General features: G+C 40.5%; 1 protein-coding gene across 1 annotated transcript in view; it reads right to left on the reverse strand.

The window, feature by feature from the left end:
* The window catches only part of LOC138967833 (papilin-like), a 17,234-nt gene extending 2,563 nt beyond the window's left edge, over positions 1-14,671 (reverse strand). Inside the window, exons 1-3 of the mRNA XM_070340489.1 lie at positions 14,580-14,671; positions 12,620-14,108; positions 1,608-1,862 (exon numbers count right to left, since the gene is read on the reverse strand). Of these exons, the coding sequence (XP_070196590.1) occupies positions 1,608-1,862; positions 12,620-14,108; positions 14,580-14,671 (1,836 nt within the window). The remainder of the gene's footprint in view (positions 1-1,607; positions 1,863-12,619; positions 14,109-14,579) is intronic.
* Positions 14,672-16,524: the final 1,853 nt, after the last annotated feature.

The raw sequence follows: 16,524 nt of genomic DNA on the forward strand, positions 1-16,524 counted from the left end.
ACTGTACTAGACGAATGCAGTTGTCGGAGCGCACTGTAATAGACGAATGCAGTTGTCGGAGCGCACTGTAATAGACGAATGCAGGTGTCGGAGCGCACTGTAATAGACGAATGCAGTTGTCGGAGCGCACTGTAATAAACGAATGCAGTTGTCGGAGCGCACTGTAATAGACGAATGCAGGTGTCGGAGCGCACTGTAATAGACGAATGCAGGTGTCGGAGCGCACTGTAATAGACGAATGCAGTTGTCGGAGCGCACTGTAATAAACGAATGCAGTTGTCGGAGCGCACTGTAATAGACGAATGCAGGTGTCGGAGCGCACTGTAATAGACGAATGCAGGTGTCGGAGCGCACTGTAATAGACGAATGCAGGTGTCGGAGCGCACTGTAATAGACGAATGCAGGTGTCGGAGCGCACTGTAATAGACGAATGCAGGTGTCGGAGCGCACTGTAATAGACGAATGCAGGTGTCGGAGCGCACTGTAATAGACGAATGCAGGTGTCGGAGCGCACTGTAATAGACGAATGCAGTTGTCGGAGCGCACTGTAATAGACGAATGCAGGTGTCGGAGCGCACTGTAATAGACGAATGCAGTTGTCGGAGCGCACTGTAATAGACGAATGCAGTTGTCGGAGCGCACTGTAATAGACGAATTCCGAATAACTCCGTCGGGTTTGTATGGGTTGTGGGAGAGTGACCTTTTCTTGCAAAACCTCGTACAAACATTGGAGGGGCCAATCACTAGCGAGGGGTGTGTGTGTAAAACGCGTGGACGGGAGCACGTGTTTCTGACACATCCCTCGCTAGTGATTGGCCCCTACAATATTTGTACGAGGTTTTTTTTTTTTATTATATGAAGTCTTATATCGCGCGCGTATCTCCAGACTCGGACTCAAGGCACAGGGATCTATTTATGCCGTGTGAGATGGAATTTGTTTTACACAATACATCACGCATTCACATCGACCAGCAGATCGCAGCCATTTCGGCGCATATCCTACTTTTCACTTTTCCAAGTCACACGGGTATTTTGGTGGACATTTTTTATCTATGCCTATACAATTTTGCCAGGAAAGACCCTTTTGTCAATCGTGGGATCTTTAACGTGCACACCCCAATGTAGTGTACACGAAGGTTTTGCAAGAAAAGCTTTCTCTTTCAACAACCCATACAAACCCGACGGAGTTATATTCGGAAATCGTCTACTGAGCAACTCCCCGTGCGAGGAAGCACAGTCTACCGACTGAAATCCGTTTTATCACAGTGAAACCCGACTTTGTCGGATGACTGCATTTCTCTCGTTCGTCTACTGTTGAGCGACTGTGGTGACTACAATGATGGTATTCACTAGAAGGGAGGTACCTTTTAATGAGGAAACACAGGAAATTGCTTTTCTTGATTGGACAATCTCCATTTTTCTTTTTTACGTTGGAGAAGTATAACCGATTTTTTTTATACTTAAAAATGGACCAGGAAAAGTATGTACCAAATACACGGATGAATAATCGATATCTTAAAAATGAAAAATGGTGTAATTTCCCGTTTATAAAAATGTACAGTTATCCTTGTGTTATTGAGCGAGTCAGACACATCTATAGAATCTACCTGTTTGTTACTGCCGTAAGGAGTGGATTCAGACACATCTATAGAATCTACCTGTTTGTTGCTGTCGTAAGGAGTGGATTCAGACACATCTATAGAATCTACCTGTTTGTTACTGCCGTAAGGAGTGGATTCAGACACATCTATAGAATCTACCTGTGTGTTAGTGCCGTAAGGAGTGGATTCAGATACATCTATAGAATCTACCTGTTTGTTACTGCCGTAAGGAGTGGATTCAGACACATCTATAGAATCTACCTGTTTGTTGCAGCCGTAAGGAGTGGATTCAGACAAATGACCTGAGACCTGTGGCACTTACTTCTGTTTGTATGAAAGTCTTTGAGAGAGTTGTTTTGTTCAAATTGAGTGATTGTGTGAAAGATTTTATTGATCCATGTCAGTTTGCATACAGGAAAAACAGGAGTGTTGATGATGCTGTGTTGAATGTTTTAAACAAGATCTACTCTCATTTAGAAAAGCCTGGCTCTTATATTCGCTTGATGTTCTTTGATTTTTCCAGCGCTTTTAATACTATACAGCCTCATTTAATGGCGGAGAAGCTTTTTAGCATGAATGTCCCAGCAGCCACCATCCTCTGGGTTATGGACTACCTGACAAACAGGCCACAGTATGTTAGGGTGGGGGGGCAATCAGTTTCAGACACAATCTGCACAAACACAGGGGCACCACAAGGCACAGTACTCTCACCTTTTCTTTTTTCTCTCTACACAGCAGATTTCAGAAGTTCTAGTGACTCCTGCCCCATAACCAAGTTTGCTGACGACACTGGACTGACCGGACTGCTGACTGTTGACGACGACTCTGACTACAGGCAGGAGGTAGATAGGTTTGTGGGGTGGTGTGAAAACAACTATTTAGAGCTTAATGTGGGGAAGACAAAAAAAATGATAATGGACAACAGGAGGGGGGAACATGTACACAGGGAGATAGTGATCAAGGGGGAGGTCGTAGAGAAGGTAGAGCAGTATAAGTATTTGGGGGTGATTATAGACAATAAGTTGACATGGAAACCAAACTCTGATGCCCTTGTGAAGAAACTCCACTCTCGCCTGTACTTTTTGAGAAAACTCAGGTCTTTTAACATCAGACAAGAAATCCTTCAGATGTTTTACACTTCAACGTGCAATAGTGTGTTGTACTTTGGCTCCGTGTGTTGGGGTGGCAACATCAACAAGCAAGACAGGGATAGATTAGATAAATTCATCAGGAAAGCAAGTGGGGTGGTTGGGAGGAAGCAGGACAATTTCACATCAACACATGAACGACGACTGACTGACAAGGTACAGAAGATTTTGGCTGACGACTCGCACCCACTCAGACCGGAATTTGACAGTAGACGGACAGACAGGAGCAACAGATTCAGACAACCAACCGCAAGATCCACACGCTACAGAAATTCGTTCATTCCATCTGCAATTCACATCTTCAATTCTCAGGTGGGGCGGTAGATGCTGGTGTTGTCGCTCTGATGCACGGGGTCAGTGTTCTGTATTGTTTCAGTATTGTTGATTTTGTTTTGCATTCTACTCTCTTAATCTTAGACAATATGTGATAACCGGCAAGGTGCTGACTTTCTTTTGTGCATTGTTGATGGTGAATGCATGTTAATTTATTTTTAATATACTTTCTTATGTGATAACCAATGTGCTATATTTTCTCAGGACAAAGAACAAATGTTTATTTTGAATGTTTTATGTATGTTATTATTACGGACACAAACGCTCAGCAATGTAATTTCTCTTTTAGAGATTAATAAAGTTATTGTATTGTATTGTATTGTATTGTCCCAAGAGGACACACTTATTACTCAACAGTAAATTTCAGTAAGCCTTTAGTCGGACTCTGTCATTTGTATGTTTGTGAATGTCACAGAAAAAAACCACAACACCCAAGATCACGGAAGCGTGATTAACCATTCAGTCAAGTTACGTCCGCTGGCGAAATTACTACATTTAGTCAAGCTGTGGAACTCACAGAATGAAACTGAACGCACTGCATTTTTTTCACAATGACCGTAGTCCGCCGCTTGTGCAAAACGGAGTGAAACTGACGAGCCTGTTCAGCGCGGTAGTGGTTTCGCTGTGCTGCATAGCACGCTTTTGGTTTAAACAATGTTTTATTAAATCAAACATGATACAAAAATACAACGATAAACAATAGGGACACGAACTCAAGCAAACGCTTATATTACGCGCCCTACGTAGTAGGAAAATAACGCAAATATGATGTCGGACAAGCATTACTTATCAATTGTTGAACTATCTACAAGAAGAGCATAGTTAAAGTAAATCAGAAAGAATAAGAACAAGTCGCGTAAGGCGAAAATACAATATTTAGTCAAGTAGCTGTCGAACTCACAGAATGAAACTGAACGCAATGCCATTTTACTCGTAGCATCGTCAGGCCACCGCTCATGGCAAAGGCAGTGAAATTGACAAGAAGAGCGGGGTAGTAGTTGCGCTAAGAAGGATAGCACGCTTTTCTGTACCTCTCTTTGTTTTAACTTTCTGAGCGTGTTTTTAATCCAAACATATCATATCTATATGTTTTTGGAATCAGGAACCGACAAGGAATAAGATGAAAGTGTTTTTAAATTGATTTGGACAATTTAATTTTGATAATAATTTTTATATATTTAATTTTCAGAGCTTGTTTTTAATCCGAATATAACATATTTATATGTTTTTGGAATCAGCAAATGATGGAGAATAAGATAAACGTAAATTTGGATCGTTTTATAAATTTTTATTTTTTTTTACAATTTTCCGATTTTTAATGACCAAAGTCATTAATTAATTTTTAAGCCACCACGCTGAAATGCAATACCGAAGTTTGGGCTTCGTCGAAGATTACTTGACCAAAATTTCAACCAATTTGGTTGAAAAATGAGGGCGTGACAGTGCCGCCTCAACTTTCACGAAAAGCCGGATATGACGTCATCAAAGACATTTATCAAAAAAATGAAAAAATCGTTCGGGGATTTCATACCCAGGAACTCTCATGTCAAATTTCATAAAGATCGGTCCAGTAGTTTAGTCTGAATCGCTCTACACACACACACGCACACACGCACATACACCACGACCCTCGTTTCGATTCCCCCTCGATGTTAAAATATTTATTCAAAACTTGACTAAATATAAAAAGCTAGCAGGAGGAAGAGGGGGGATGGTGGAGGAGGTAGGAGAAAACGGTAGGTACATATAAAAGATGAAGTTGGCAGCGCATACAAATAAGAATATACATAGTACATTACAAACCATAGTCCTGTGGCAAGTAAGCAGTAGCTCGCTAAATATACATTTGAAAAATGCATATAAAATAAGGTTTGTTGGCATGAATATGGGTACTGAGTCAAATCAACAGAAACGACCAGATTCATGGATAAACGATTGGACACTTTCAAAAACAAGCTTGTTGGTGCAAAGAGAAAGGTTTTCGCTACCATTTAACAATATTTCAACATGTCTGTAATTAACAGGAAGTGCGTTTATTGTAGACAGGCGAGCATCTACGTACAAAGGACAATGTGTCAAATAATGGTCAGCTGTTTCGTTCGGGTAGCCGCAAGCGCACTGTGGGTTTCCCTGTAGGTGGCGTTTACACAGGTCAGAATTCAAATTACTCATGTTTAGGCGCATTCTGCAGTGGTGAATCTCTTCCAGTCTTTTACCACAGTAATAATAGGCAGGTACGTTATAACCAGGAGTAGATAAATAGCGTTTGAAATCGCTGATTGAGTTAGTTGTTTTGATGTTGTCTGGCAAGGTGTTCCACAGGACAGTAGTAGATGGTATAAAAGATCGACGGTATAATTCAGTTTTGCACATGGGGACTCTTCTTTCTAATGGTCTTCTATGATGGTAGGGGTTAACATCAGAAGTTAAAGGTGGCAAGAGATCTGATAAGTAATGAGGGCATTTGCCATATACCATCTTGTAATATAAAATCAGTTTGTGTCTGCTCCGTCTTTCTTTTAGGTTACAAAATCCGCTTTCTTTATACAGTTTTTCGTGGCTGGTGCCGCGCACACCACCGATTATAGTCCGAATGGCTTCCAAATGTAGTTTTTCGAGTGCAGTTGACCAGTACTCTGTGCAGTTGTCCCATATGATGTCTGCGTAGTCAAAATGTGGAAGAACAAAAGATGTATAGATAGTTTCCAGACTTTTACGATTTAATCTATATTTATAATATCTTAAACAATTAATTAATAAGGTGACCTTTTTTATGATGCTTCTCACTTGGAAGTCCCACTTACAATCATTCTGCAAGATTACGCCAAGGTGTTTATGTTGGTTCACGTTTTCCAAAACAATATTATTAAAAATGATTGGTTCGGTTGGTATATTATCACGTTTTATGTCTAACAGTTCCGTTTTTGCTTCGTTAAATTTAACTTTCCACTGTTTTGCCCAGGTATTAATTTTATATAGGTCTGCGTTCAAAATCTGTGCTCGTCTAGTTGGATCTTCTAAGGACATAGACATGCTCGTGTCATCAGCAAACAACTTTATAACAGATTCAGTATCATTCACAATGTCGTTAATATATATCAGGAATAGCAAGGCGCCTAGAACAGAACCTTGTGGAACACCTGCCGGGATACATTTTAATGCAGACTTAGCACCCTTAATAACAACCGCCTGGTGGCGATTTGTTAAATAATCGTGAAACCATTTCAACAATTGTCCTCTAATTCCTACTTGTTCCAGTTTATATGATAACCCTTTGTGCCAGACTTTTTCAAATGCCTTTGACACATCACAAAGAACAGCTTGAGTGGTAATTCCCATATCGTAATTTAAACAGAACTCGTTAAACAGAGCACGCTTTTCTTTCATTAATTAATTTTTAAGCCACCAAGCTGAAATGCAATACCAAACCCCGGCTTTCGTCGAAGATTGCTTTGCCAAAATTTCAATCAATTTGATTGAAAAATGAGGGTGTGACAGTGCTGCCTCAACTTTTACAAAAAGCCAGATATGACGTCATCAAAGGTATTTATCGAAAAAAGGAAACAAACGTCCGGGGATATCATTCCCAGGAACTCTCATGTCAAATTTCATAAAGATCGGTCCAGTAGTTTAGTCTGAATCGCTCTACACACACACACACGCACAGACAGACAGACACACACACACACACACACACACACACACACACACACACACACACACACACACACACACACCCATACACCACGACCCTCATCTCGATTCCCCCTCTATGTTAAAACATTTAGTCAAAACTTGACTAAATGTAAAACAAGTCGCGTAAGGCGAAATTACTACATTTAGTCAAGCTGTGGAACTCACAGAATGAAACTGAACGTGGTCCGCCGCTAGTGCAAAAGGCAGTGAAAGTGACGAGCCTGTTTGGCGCGGTAGCGATTGCGCTGTGCTTCATAGCACGCTTTACTGTACCTCTCTTCGTTTTAACTTTCTGAGCGTGTTTTTAATCCAAACATATCATATCTATATGTTTTTGGAATGAGGAACCGACAAGGAATAAGATGAAATAGTTTTTAAAACGATTTCGAAAATTTAATTTTAATCATGATTTTTATATTTTTAATTTTCAGAGCTGGTTTTTAATCCAAATATAACATATGTATATGTTTTTGGAATCAGAACATGATGAAGAATAAAATAAAAGTAATTTTGGATCGTTTTATAAAAAAATAATTTTAATTACAATTTTCAGTTTTTTAATGACCAAAGTCATTAATTAATTTGTAAGCCTCCATGCTGAAATGCAATACCGAAGTCCGGCCTTCGTCGAAGATTGCTTGGCCAAAATTTCAATCAATTTGATTAAAAATTGAGGGTGTGATAGTGCCGCCTCAACTTTTACAAAATGCTGGATATGACGTCATCAAAGACATTTATCGAAAAAAAGAAAAAAACGTCCGGGGATATCATTCCCAGGAACTCTCATGTCAAATTTCATAAAGATCGGTCCAGTAGTTTGGTCTGAATCGCTCTACACACACACACACACAGACAGACAGACAGACAGACAGACAGACAGACAGACACACACACACACACACACACACACACACACACACACACACATACACCACGACCCTCGTCTCGATTCCCCCCTCTGTGTTACAACATTTAGTCAAAACTTGACTAAATGTAACAAGTCGCGTAAGGCGAAAATACAATATTTAGTCAAGTAGCTGCCCTTTTTCAGCAAGACCGTATACTCGTAGCATCGTCAGTCCACCGCTCATGGCAAAGGCAGTGAAATTGACAAGAAGAGCGGGGTAGTAGTTGCGCTAAGAAGGATAGCACGCTTTTCTGTACCTCTCTTTGTTTTAACTTTCTGAGCGTGTTTTTAATCCAAACATATCATATCTATATGTTTTTGGAATCAGGAACCGACAAGGAATAAGATGAAAGTGTTTTTAAATTGATTTCGAAAAAAAAAATTTGATAATAATTTTTATATATTTAATTTTCAGAGCTTGTTTTTAATCCGAATATAACATATTTATATGTTTTTGGAATCAGCAAATGATGGAGAATAAGATAAACGTAAATTTGGATCGTTTTATAAATTTTTATTTTTTTTTACAATTTTCCGATTTTTAATGACCAAAGTCATAAATTAATTTTTAAGCCACCAAGCTGAAATGCAATACCGAACCCCGGGCTTCGTCGAAGATTACTTGACCAAAATTTCAACCAATTTGGTTGAAAAATGAGGGCGTGACAGTGCCGCCTCAACTTTCACGAAAAGCCGGATATGACGTCATCAAAGACATTTATCAAAAAAATGAAAAAAACGTTCGGGGATTTCATACCCAGGAACTCTCATGTCAAATTTCATAAAGATCGGTCCAGTAGTTTAGTCTGAATCGCTCTACACACACACACAGACACACACACAGACACACACACAGACACACGCACATACACCATACCCTCGTTTCGATTCCCCCTCGATGTTAAAATATTTAGTCAAAACTTGACTAAATATAAAAAGTCGCTATTACGCTATCTGAGTTGTGGCTGGAAGAAAAAAGAACAAGTCGCGTAAGGCGAAATTACTACATTTAGTCAAGCTGTGGAACTCACAGAATGAAACTGAACGCACTGTCGATGAGGTTGTGTCCGGGGTGTAGCTGAATACGGTGTCCAAATTTGAAAAAGATCCACCGAGAACTTTGGCCGTGCATCGCGAACAGACAGACAGACAGACAGACAGACAGACAGACAGACAGACAGACACTAGTCGTATATATATATACTAGAGGAATACCCGCTTCGCCGGGTAGCCGGCTTCGCCGGGATGAAATACTTAGAGCCGTACGCCGGCTTTGCCGGGTCCGAACAATGGACCCGCCAAGCTTAGGTCCCTCCCAGATTCGTGGAATGGGAACAGCACAAAAATGATTCAGTGGCCATAATGCCATTCCCGACCATATCGAGTCCCATCCTTGTCGACGAATGTAACCGTGTTAATCACCTTTGGAGGCGAACTCCACTCAAACAGGATTGAGCAATTTAGAGCTTACCTCTAAGCCCTTTTGATCTGTTATGGCTTCTCAAAGGAAGGCCAGTACATACAAATACACAAAAGCCGCCAGACCACATCACAAACAGAACTGAACAATCGACAGGTGTTGCCCACATAGAGAGAGAGACACACACACACACACACACACACAAACACAGAGAAGCCGTATATATAGAGAGATAGATGACAGTGTATTTTTCGCGTGGCTATAAATTGATTCGACCTTTGCACTTTTACAGTGAGGATAATTTACGGGTCCAATTTACGTTCTGGACACTGCGGTGACCTTCTAAAAATAGTAACAGAACGCCGGGAATATCCGAAGATGCCCCACTCATACTATAGTGCACCATACGAAGGAAGGGAGGTAAACGCTGAAAACCTGGAGAAGATAAGGAAGAGTTACTTATAATGGTGAAATGAACACAAAAACCAAAATCGGTTCAGCGCTGCGCGCTGAGAGCACGTGTTGAAATATCTCATCGATGATATTGTGTCCGGGGTGTAGCTGAATACGGTGTCAAATTTGAAAAAGATCCACCGAGAACTTTGGCGTTGTGATGTGGTGTAGCGGCTTTGGTGTGTCGGTATGGGGGCCCGGGTAGCTGAGGTGGAACCAAAATCGGTTCAGCGCTGCGCGCTGAGAGCACGTGTTGAAATATCGACCAGGTTGTGTCCTGTCCCGGGTCTACCTGAATATGCCCACCAAATTTGAAGCAGATCCATCGAGAACTTTGGCCGTGCATCGCGCACAACCACACACCCACACACACACACACAGACAGACAGACAGACACACAGACACAAGTCGTATATATATATAGATATCCCATGACCTCCCTTCTTTGTCTCTGTTACTTCAGTATGGGTATATATGTTGTATTTTTATAGCTCAATAAATACATCATGGACTCCAAAAAATATATGATAGTGCAGATTCCGATTTGGGCAAAGAACTACTTTCCTCCCGACCTTTGACCTTGCGCCAAACAAATAGATTGTAATACACTCTTAATTGCTTTGCTGCTAAAGAGTTCTATCCGCAGTTTTATTAACCCGTGCATAACACTAGTTTGAACAGTCGAACACTATCACAATGCCCATGGCTACAAACCAAAACAAAAAAACGAGTACCCTCCCTTGCATCGAAGCAGACGACTGTCAGTGAGAGTCTGTCACACAGATCTGTCAGCAGTGTCGGTGTGGGAACTGACAGAAGCTAGGGAGCACAGATAATAGAAGCCCTGTCACATAGACTAATCACACAATCAATACACATTTGGCTCATGTTTTAAATGACAGTTTCGAGTTTGTTAGTCAAACTCAAAGCAACAACACTGGTCTGGTGTCATGCGTAGCGGGACCGAGAAGGGTCCTTACTGCATGGTTTGGGGTGGCTTCGCTTCGTATCAAACATCGGCTGTTTCACGTATTTTGCGAGCAAGTCTACTCTTTTGCCTGGCTCTGCAGTAAGTCCACATTGGCGATGAAGGTATCCAAGAACTTAACATGTGTGCATTTTTCCGTAATCCAGTCATATTCCTTCAAAATGCAATCAATCGGCGGTGACAGACTTGGTGTCAGCAATTCGCGACTTCACCAACTGGGTCCCGTTTTCCTCACACCCATACCAGTTTAGGTTCATCCATGCAAACACACTCGCAAAACGTTTATCACGTAGATACATTTCAAATAGGTTAAATCTAAACCTACATATTTGTTCCCTAAAATTTGCTTCTCTGTCAATAAGCCTGATTGTATAATAATACGTTCGAGAAAAACAACGTGGAATCGATTCTGAATCGAGTAAGCCAAATGGGTGCCAACCCGGTTTCGCCCGTTCTGCCGACCTGAAACGCAAAACAAAAGAATTGTGCGCTTCAACTAAATTAATTTCTATACGACTTCATTATTTTCTTGCAACTTATGAACCTTTACTTAAAGCTTTTAAATGGTCTGAAAGTAGTGTTACCGCGTACTTATCGATGCACTCATTCGTTTTATTTTTTTCAGCGACGGTCACTTAGTTTAAGGTTGCAAAAGGGCCAAGTCTCGCTGGCACCACTGTTTCACTCTCCACAGATCGCAACAGTGCCGCTAGTAGTCTACACTTTGTGTTTGATGGTAGAATGGGATATACAGATTACAACACTCGTGGTTTTTTATATGGCTTGTATTTCAGTCAAGACCCAGCGGGAATATCAATCGAGAGCCACTCGCCAGAGGCTCGTGTCTCCCGATGATATTCATCCGCTGGGTCTTGACTGAAATACAAGCCATATAAAAAACCACTCGTGTTGTAACCTATACATAGACTACGTTGCAAGCCCCTGGAGCAAATTTTTGACTAGTGCTTTTGTGAACAAGAAACAATTGACAAGTGGCTCTATCCCATCTCCCCCCTTCCCTCCGTCGCGATATAACCTTGAATGGTTGAAAACGACGTTAAACACCAAATAAAGAAAGAAAGTGTCAACACTCAGTTGGCAGTAGGCCAGAGACATAGTAGGCAGTGGAAAGTGACTAAAAAGTGACCTAAGTTGAAAAGATGTGTATTTCTACTCCAGACAATATGGAGGCTCTGGTGTCACTAATACTGATCAATGTGCTGTCTTTGCTTTGTTTAGCAACCAGCATCAAAGAGGCGCATAGAGGACTGCCTGGGAGAAGAGGACCACCTGCTAAGCTGCGTGCATTTTTAATTTCTCCGCAGCATAATATGCATGTTTTTGTTATGAAATAAAATTGTTGATCGTATCTTGAGTTTATGCTCTTACATGTAATAGTCCTTATGATCTGTGACTGAGTGTGAAAGTTGGTGTGTGTGCGTGGATACATTTACCAAAACCTACATTCACTCTCAACGTTGCATTCACGTCGAAATCAAACCAAACCACAACCACAACCAAAAATTCACGTTGTGTCGACATGTAATTCACGTCAATTTTATAACGAAAAATGCACCAAAACTCAACTTTCACGTTGTGTCAACGTAGAATTCACGTAATTCTTGACCTAAATGTTACGTTCCATTCACGTGGACATTACGTAAAAATGCAACGCAATTTCAACCAAACCACAACCACAACCAAAAATTCACGTTGTGACAACGTAGAATTCACGTAATGTTTTTACGAACAATCCACCTCCACCAATAATTCACGTTGCATTCACGTTGGTGTCACGTAAAATGCAACGTTGTTTTCCAACGTTATTCCCACGTGATTTCGTCCATACAAATCTACGTAAAAAAAAACGTTGAAACGCAACGTAAACCCAACGTAATAGTTAGTTAGTTAGTTAGCTGTTGCTTTTCGGGTCCAGTGGACCATAATAGGCCAAATCAGGACCCCACCCAACGTAACCCAACGTGAATATAACGTGAATACAACGTAAAATTGTTTGCTGGGCTGTTTGTTCCTGCCGTAAGGAGTGGATTCAGATACATCTGTAGAGTCTACCTGTTTGTTCCTGTCGTAAGGAGTGGATTCAGACACATCTATAGAATCTACCTGTGTGTTACTGTCGTAAGGAGTGGATTCAGATACATCTAAAGAATCTACCTGTGTGTTACTGTCGTAAGGAGTGGATTCAGATACATCTAAAGAATCTACCTGTTTGTTCCTGCCGTAAGGAGTGGATTCAGACACATCTATAGAATCTACCTGTTTGTTACTGCCGTAAGGAGTGGATTCAGACACATCTATAGAATCTACCTGTTTGTTACTGCCGTAAGGAGTGGATTCAGACACATCTAAAGAATCTACCTCTTTGTTACTGCCGTAAGAAGTAGATTCAGATACATCTAAAGAATCTACCTGTTTGTTCCTGCAGTAAGGAGTGGATTCAGACACATCTATAGAATCTACCTGTTTGTTACTGCCATAAGGAGTGGATTCAGATACATCTATAGAATTTACCTGTGTGTTACTGCCGTAAGAAGTGGATTCAGACACATCTATAGAATCTACCTGTTTGTTACTGCCATAAGGAGTGGATTCAGACACATCTATAGAATCTACCTGTTTGTTACTGTCGTAAGGAGTGGATTCAGACACATCTATAGAATCTACCTGTTTGTTCCTACAGTAAGGAGTAGATTCAGATACATCTATAGAATCTACCTGTTTGTTCCTGCCGTAAGGAGTGGATTCAGACACATCTATAGAATCTACCTGTTTGTTACTGTCGTAAGGAGTGGATTCAGATACATCTATAGAATCTAACTGTTTGTTTCTGCAGTAAGGAGTAGATTCAGACACATCTATAAAATCTACCTGTTTGTTGCTGTCGTAAGGAGTGGATTCAGACACATCTATAGAATCTACCTGTTTGTTGCTGTCGTAAGGAGTAGATTCAGACACATCTATCGAATCTACCTGTTTGTTGCTGTCGTAAGGAGTGGATTCAGACACATCTATAGTATCTACCTGTTTGTTGCTGTCGTAAGGAGTGGATTCAGACACATCTATAGAATCTACCTGTTTGTTGCTGTCGTAAGGAGTGGATTCAGATACATCTATAGAATCTACCTGTTTGTTACTGTCGTAAGGAGTGGATTCAGACACATCTATAGAATCTACCTGTTTGTTGCTGTCGTAAGGAGTAGATTCAGACACATCTATGGAATCTACCTGTTTGTTGCTGTCGTAAGGAGTGGATTCAGACACATCTATAGTATCTACCTGTTTGTTGCTGTCGTAAGGAGTGGATTCAGACACATCTATAGAATCTACCTGTTTGTTGCTCTGGTAAGGAGTAGATTCAGACACATCTATAGAATCTACCTGTTTGTTGCTGTCGTAAGGAGTGGATTCAGACACATCTATAGTATCTACCTGTTTGTTGCTGTCGTAAGGAGTGGATTCAGACACATCTATAGAATCTACCTGTTTGTTGCTGTCGTAAGGAGTGGATTCAGATACATCTATAGAATCTACCTGTTTGTTGCTGTCGTAAGGAGTGGATTCAGATACAGATCTATAGAATCTACCTGTTTGTTACTGTCGTAAGAAGTGGATTCAGATACATCTATAGAATCTACCTGTTTGTTCCTGCAGTAAGGAGTAGATTCAGATACATCTATAGAATCTACCTGTTTGTTGCTGCAGTAAGGAGTAGATTCAGATACATCCGTAGTATCTACCTGTTTGTTGCTGTCGTAACGAGTGGATTCAGATACATCTATAGTATCTACCTGTTTGTTGCTGTCGTAACGAGTGGATTCAGATACATCTATAGTATCTACGTGTTTGTTCCTGCAGTAAGGAGTAGATTCAGATACATCCGTAGTATCTACCTGTTTGTTGCTGTCAGCGTGTAACAAATACCTTCATTCCCCACCAGCATCAATTGTAGTCGACCTGTCAGCTTGACTCCGTGGTGAATCTGGCAAATCACTGAAGGATTCGCCTGCAAGACCAGCGCAGATTTTCGTTGTGATCACACATGCCGGTTGCTTCAGCAGGCGACTCAAATTGAGTAATCATCTTTGCGCTTTCTTTGCTTTCCATTGTGGACCTGTCAACGAGTCAGACTTAGTGAAGGATACACCTGTGACGAGTGCAGTGTCGTGTTATGGTTGCCTGTAATGTCAGTTGTTTGAAAAGGCAACTCAAAGTGAGTATTCGTTGGCGCTTTCTTCGCGAAGGTGGGAAAGGAAATAAAGGAATCATTGAATATAAATCTATGTCTGAAGACCCAGGTAAGCAAATACAAGCAGAGAGCATCGAGGCTTGGGGAATAAAAATCAATATTTTGTTCCTGAGGTAAACGTCAGGATAACTGCGAGAAAAACTTTGAACAATGCTCGAATGATAAGTATTGTACACTCGTTCCCCCAAACAATGCTGGGAACAATGACTGCGAGAAAATCAGTACGACGCAAGGGGATTATATTGTAAAACTCGGTTGCAGATTAATTCTTAAAGAAAACAACTTTGAGACCGACGGTTGCAAAAGATTTGATCTTTTGAAAGATACTGTGCACCAATTCACAAGCCATGCAAGATGTAACATGATAGTACAGTTCTCACAATTAAAGGACTTTGCTGAGTTATTGTCAGAGATACAATTCATGCAACATTTAAAATGATAGCAAAGTTTTTGCAAAGAACTGTAATGGTTTATTGCAAGAAATGTGTTATTGGACATGTGCATGTTGAGAGAATAGCATCGTTATCAGGTCAGCATAGATAGGCCTGTTAGCATGGCGTTGGATATAGTCCTTTGTCTTGTTAGATTTTTTGTCAGAACTTTTCAACTTTTTAATTGCAACTCCTACCCCTCAACCCTTTTATTTGTAACTGAAAATAGCTCGACTATATCTTCTGGTAAGCCAACTGCACCAGAACAAGAAGAAAAGTATAAAGAGAGCCATCAAAACACGATTTTACTGGATTTACGGTTACGCCTGCTATTGGCATGATGAATATAAAAAAAAATGTTTCGATTGAACATAGGTTTTTCCTTTTTTGAGCTCTATGACATCAGAGTCCGACAAAAACCTCATAATGAGACGGATAGCCGAGACAACAAAAGAGTGCATGTTTGTGTCGTTTACTGTGAAAAGTCATATCTTACTTGAAGTGTCTGCGATTGGCGGAAAAGCCTAAAACTCAAACGAAAAATAGAAACGCCTTATATACTTTCGGTGCGATGATATCAGCGTCGGCCTGCGCTTGCGATGGGCCGTTCGGCAGCAATAATTGCTGTTTCGGCTTTTCGACTGCGAGAAATTCACCCGTGGAGGACGCCCATTAAAATGAAGTATGATCATCATACTAAAAAAACAAGTCGCGTAAGGCGAAAATACAACATTTAGTCAAGTTGCTGTCGAACTCACAGAATGAAACTGAACGCAATGCAACGCAGCAAGACCGTATACTCGTAGCATCGTCAGTCCACCGCTCATGGCAAAGGCAGTGAAATTGACAAGAAGAGCGGGGTAGTAGTTGCGCTGAGAAGGATAGCACGCTTTTCTGTACCTCTCTTCGTTTTCACTTTCTGAGCGTGTTTTCAATCCAAACATATCATATCTATATGTTTTTGGAATCAGGAACCGACAAGGAATAAGATGAAAGTGTTTTTAAATTGATTTCGAAAATTTAATTTTGATCATAATTTTTATATTTTTAATTTTCAGAGCTTGTTTTTAATCCAAATATAACATATTTATATGTTTTTGGAATCAGAAAATGATGGAAAATAAGATGAACGTAAATTTGGATCGTTTTATAAAAAAAATAATTTTTTTACAATTTTCAGATTTTTAATGACCAAAGTCATTAATTAATTTTTAGGCCACCAAGCTGAAATGCAATACCGAAGTCCGGGCTACTTGACTAAATGTTGTATTTTCGCCTTA

This window comes from Littorina saxatilis, linkage group LG5 (assembly GCF_037325665.1).
Source record: "Littorina saxatilis isolate snail1 linkage group LG5, US_GU_Lsax_2.0, whole genome shotgun sequence".
NCBI classification, from domain to species: domain Eukaryota; kingdom Metazoa; phylum Mollusca; class Gastropoda; order Littorinimorpha; family Littorinidae; genus Littorina; species Littorina saxatilis.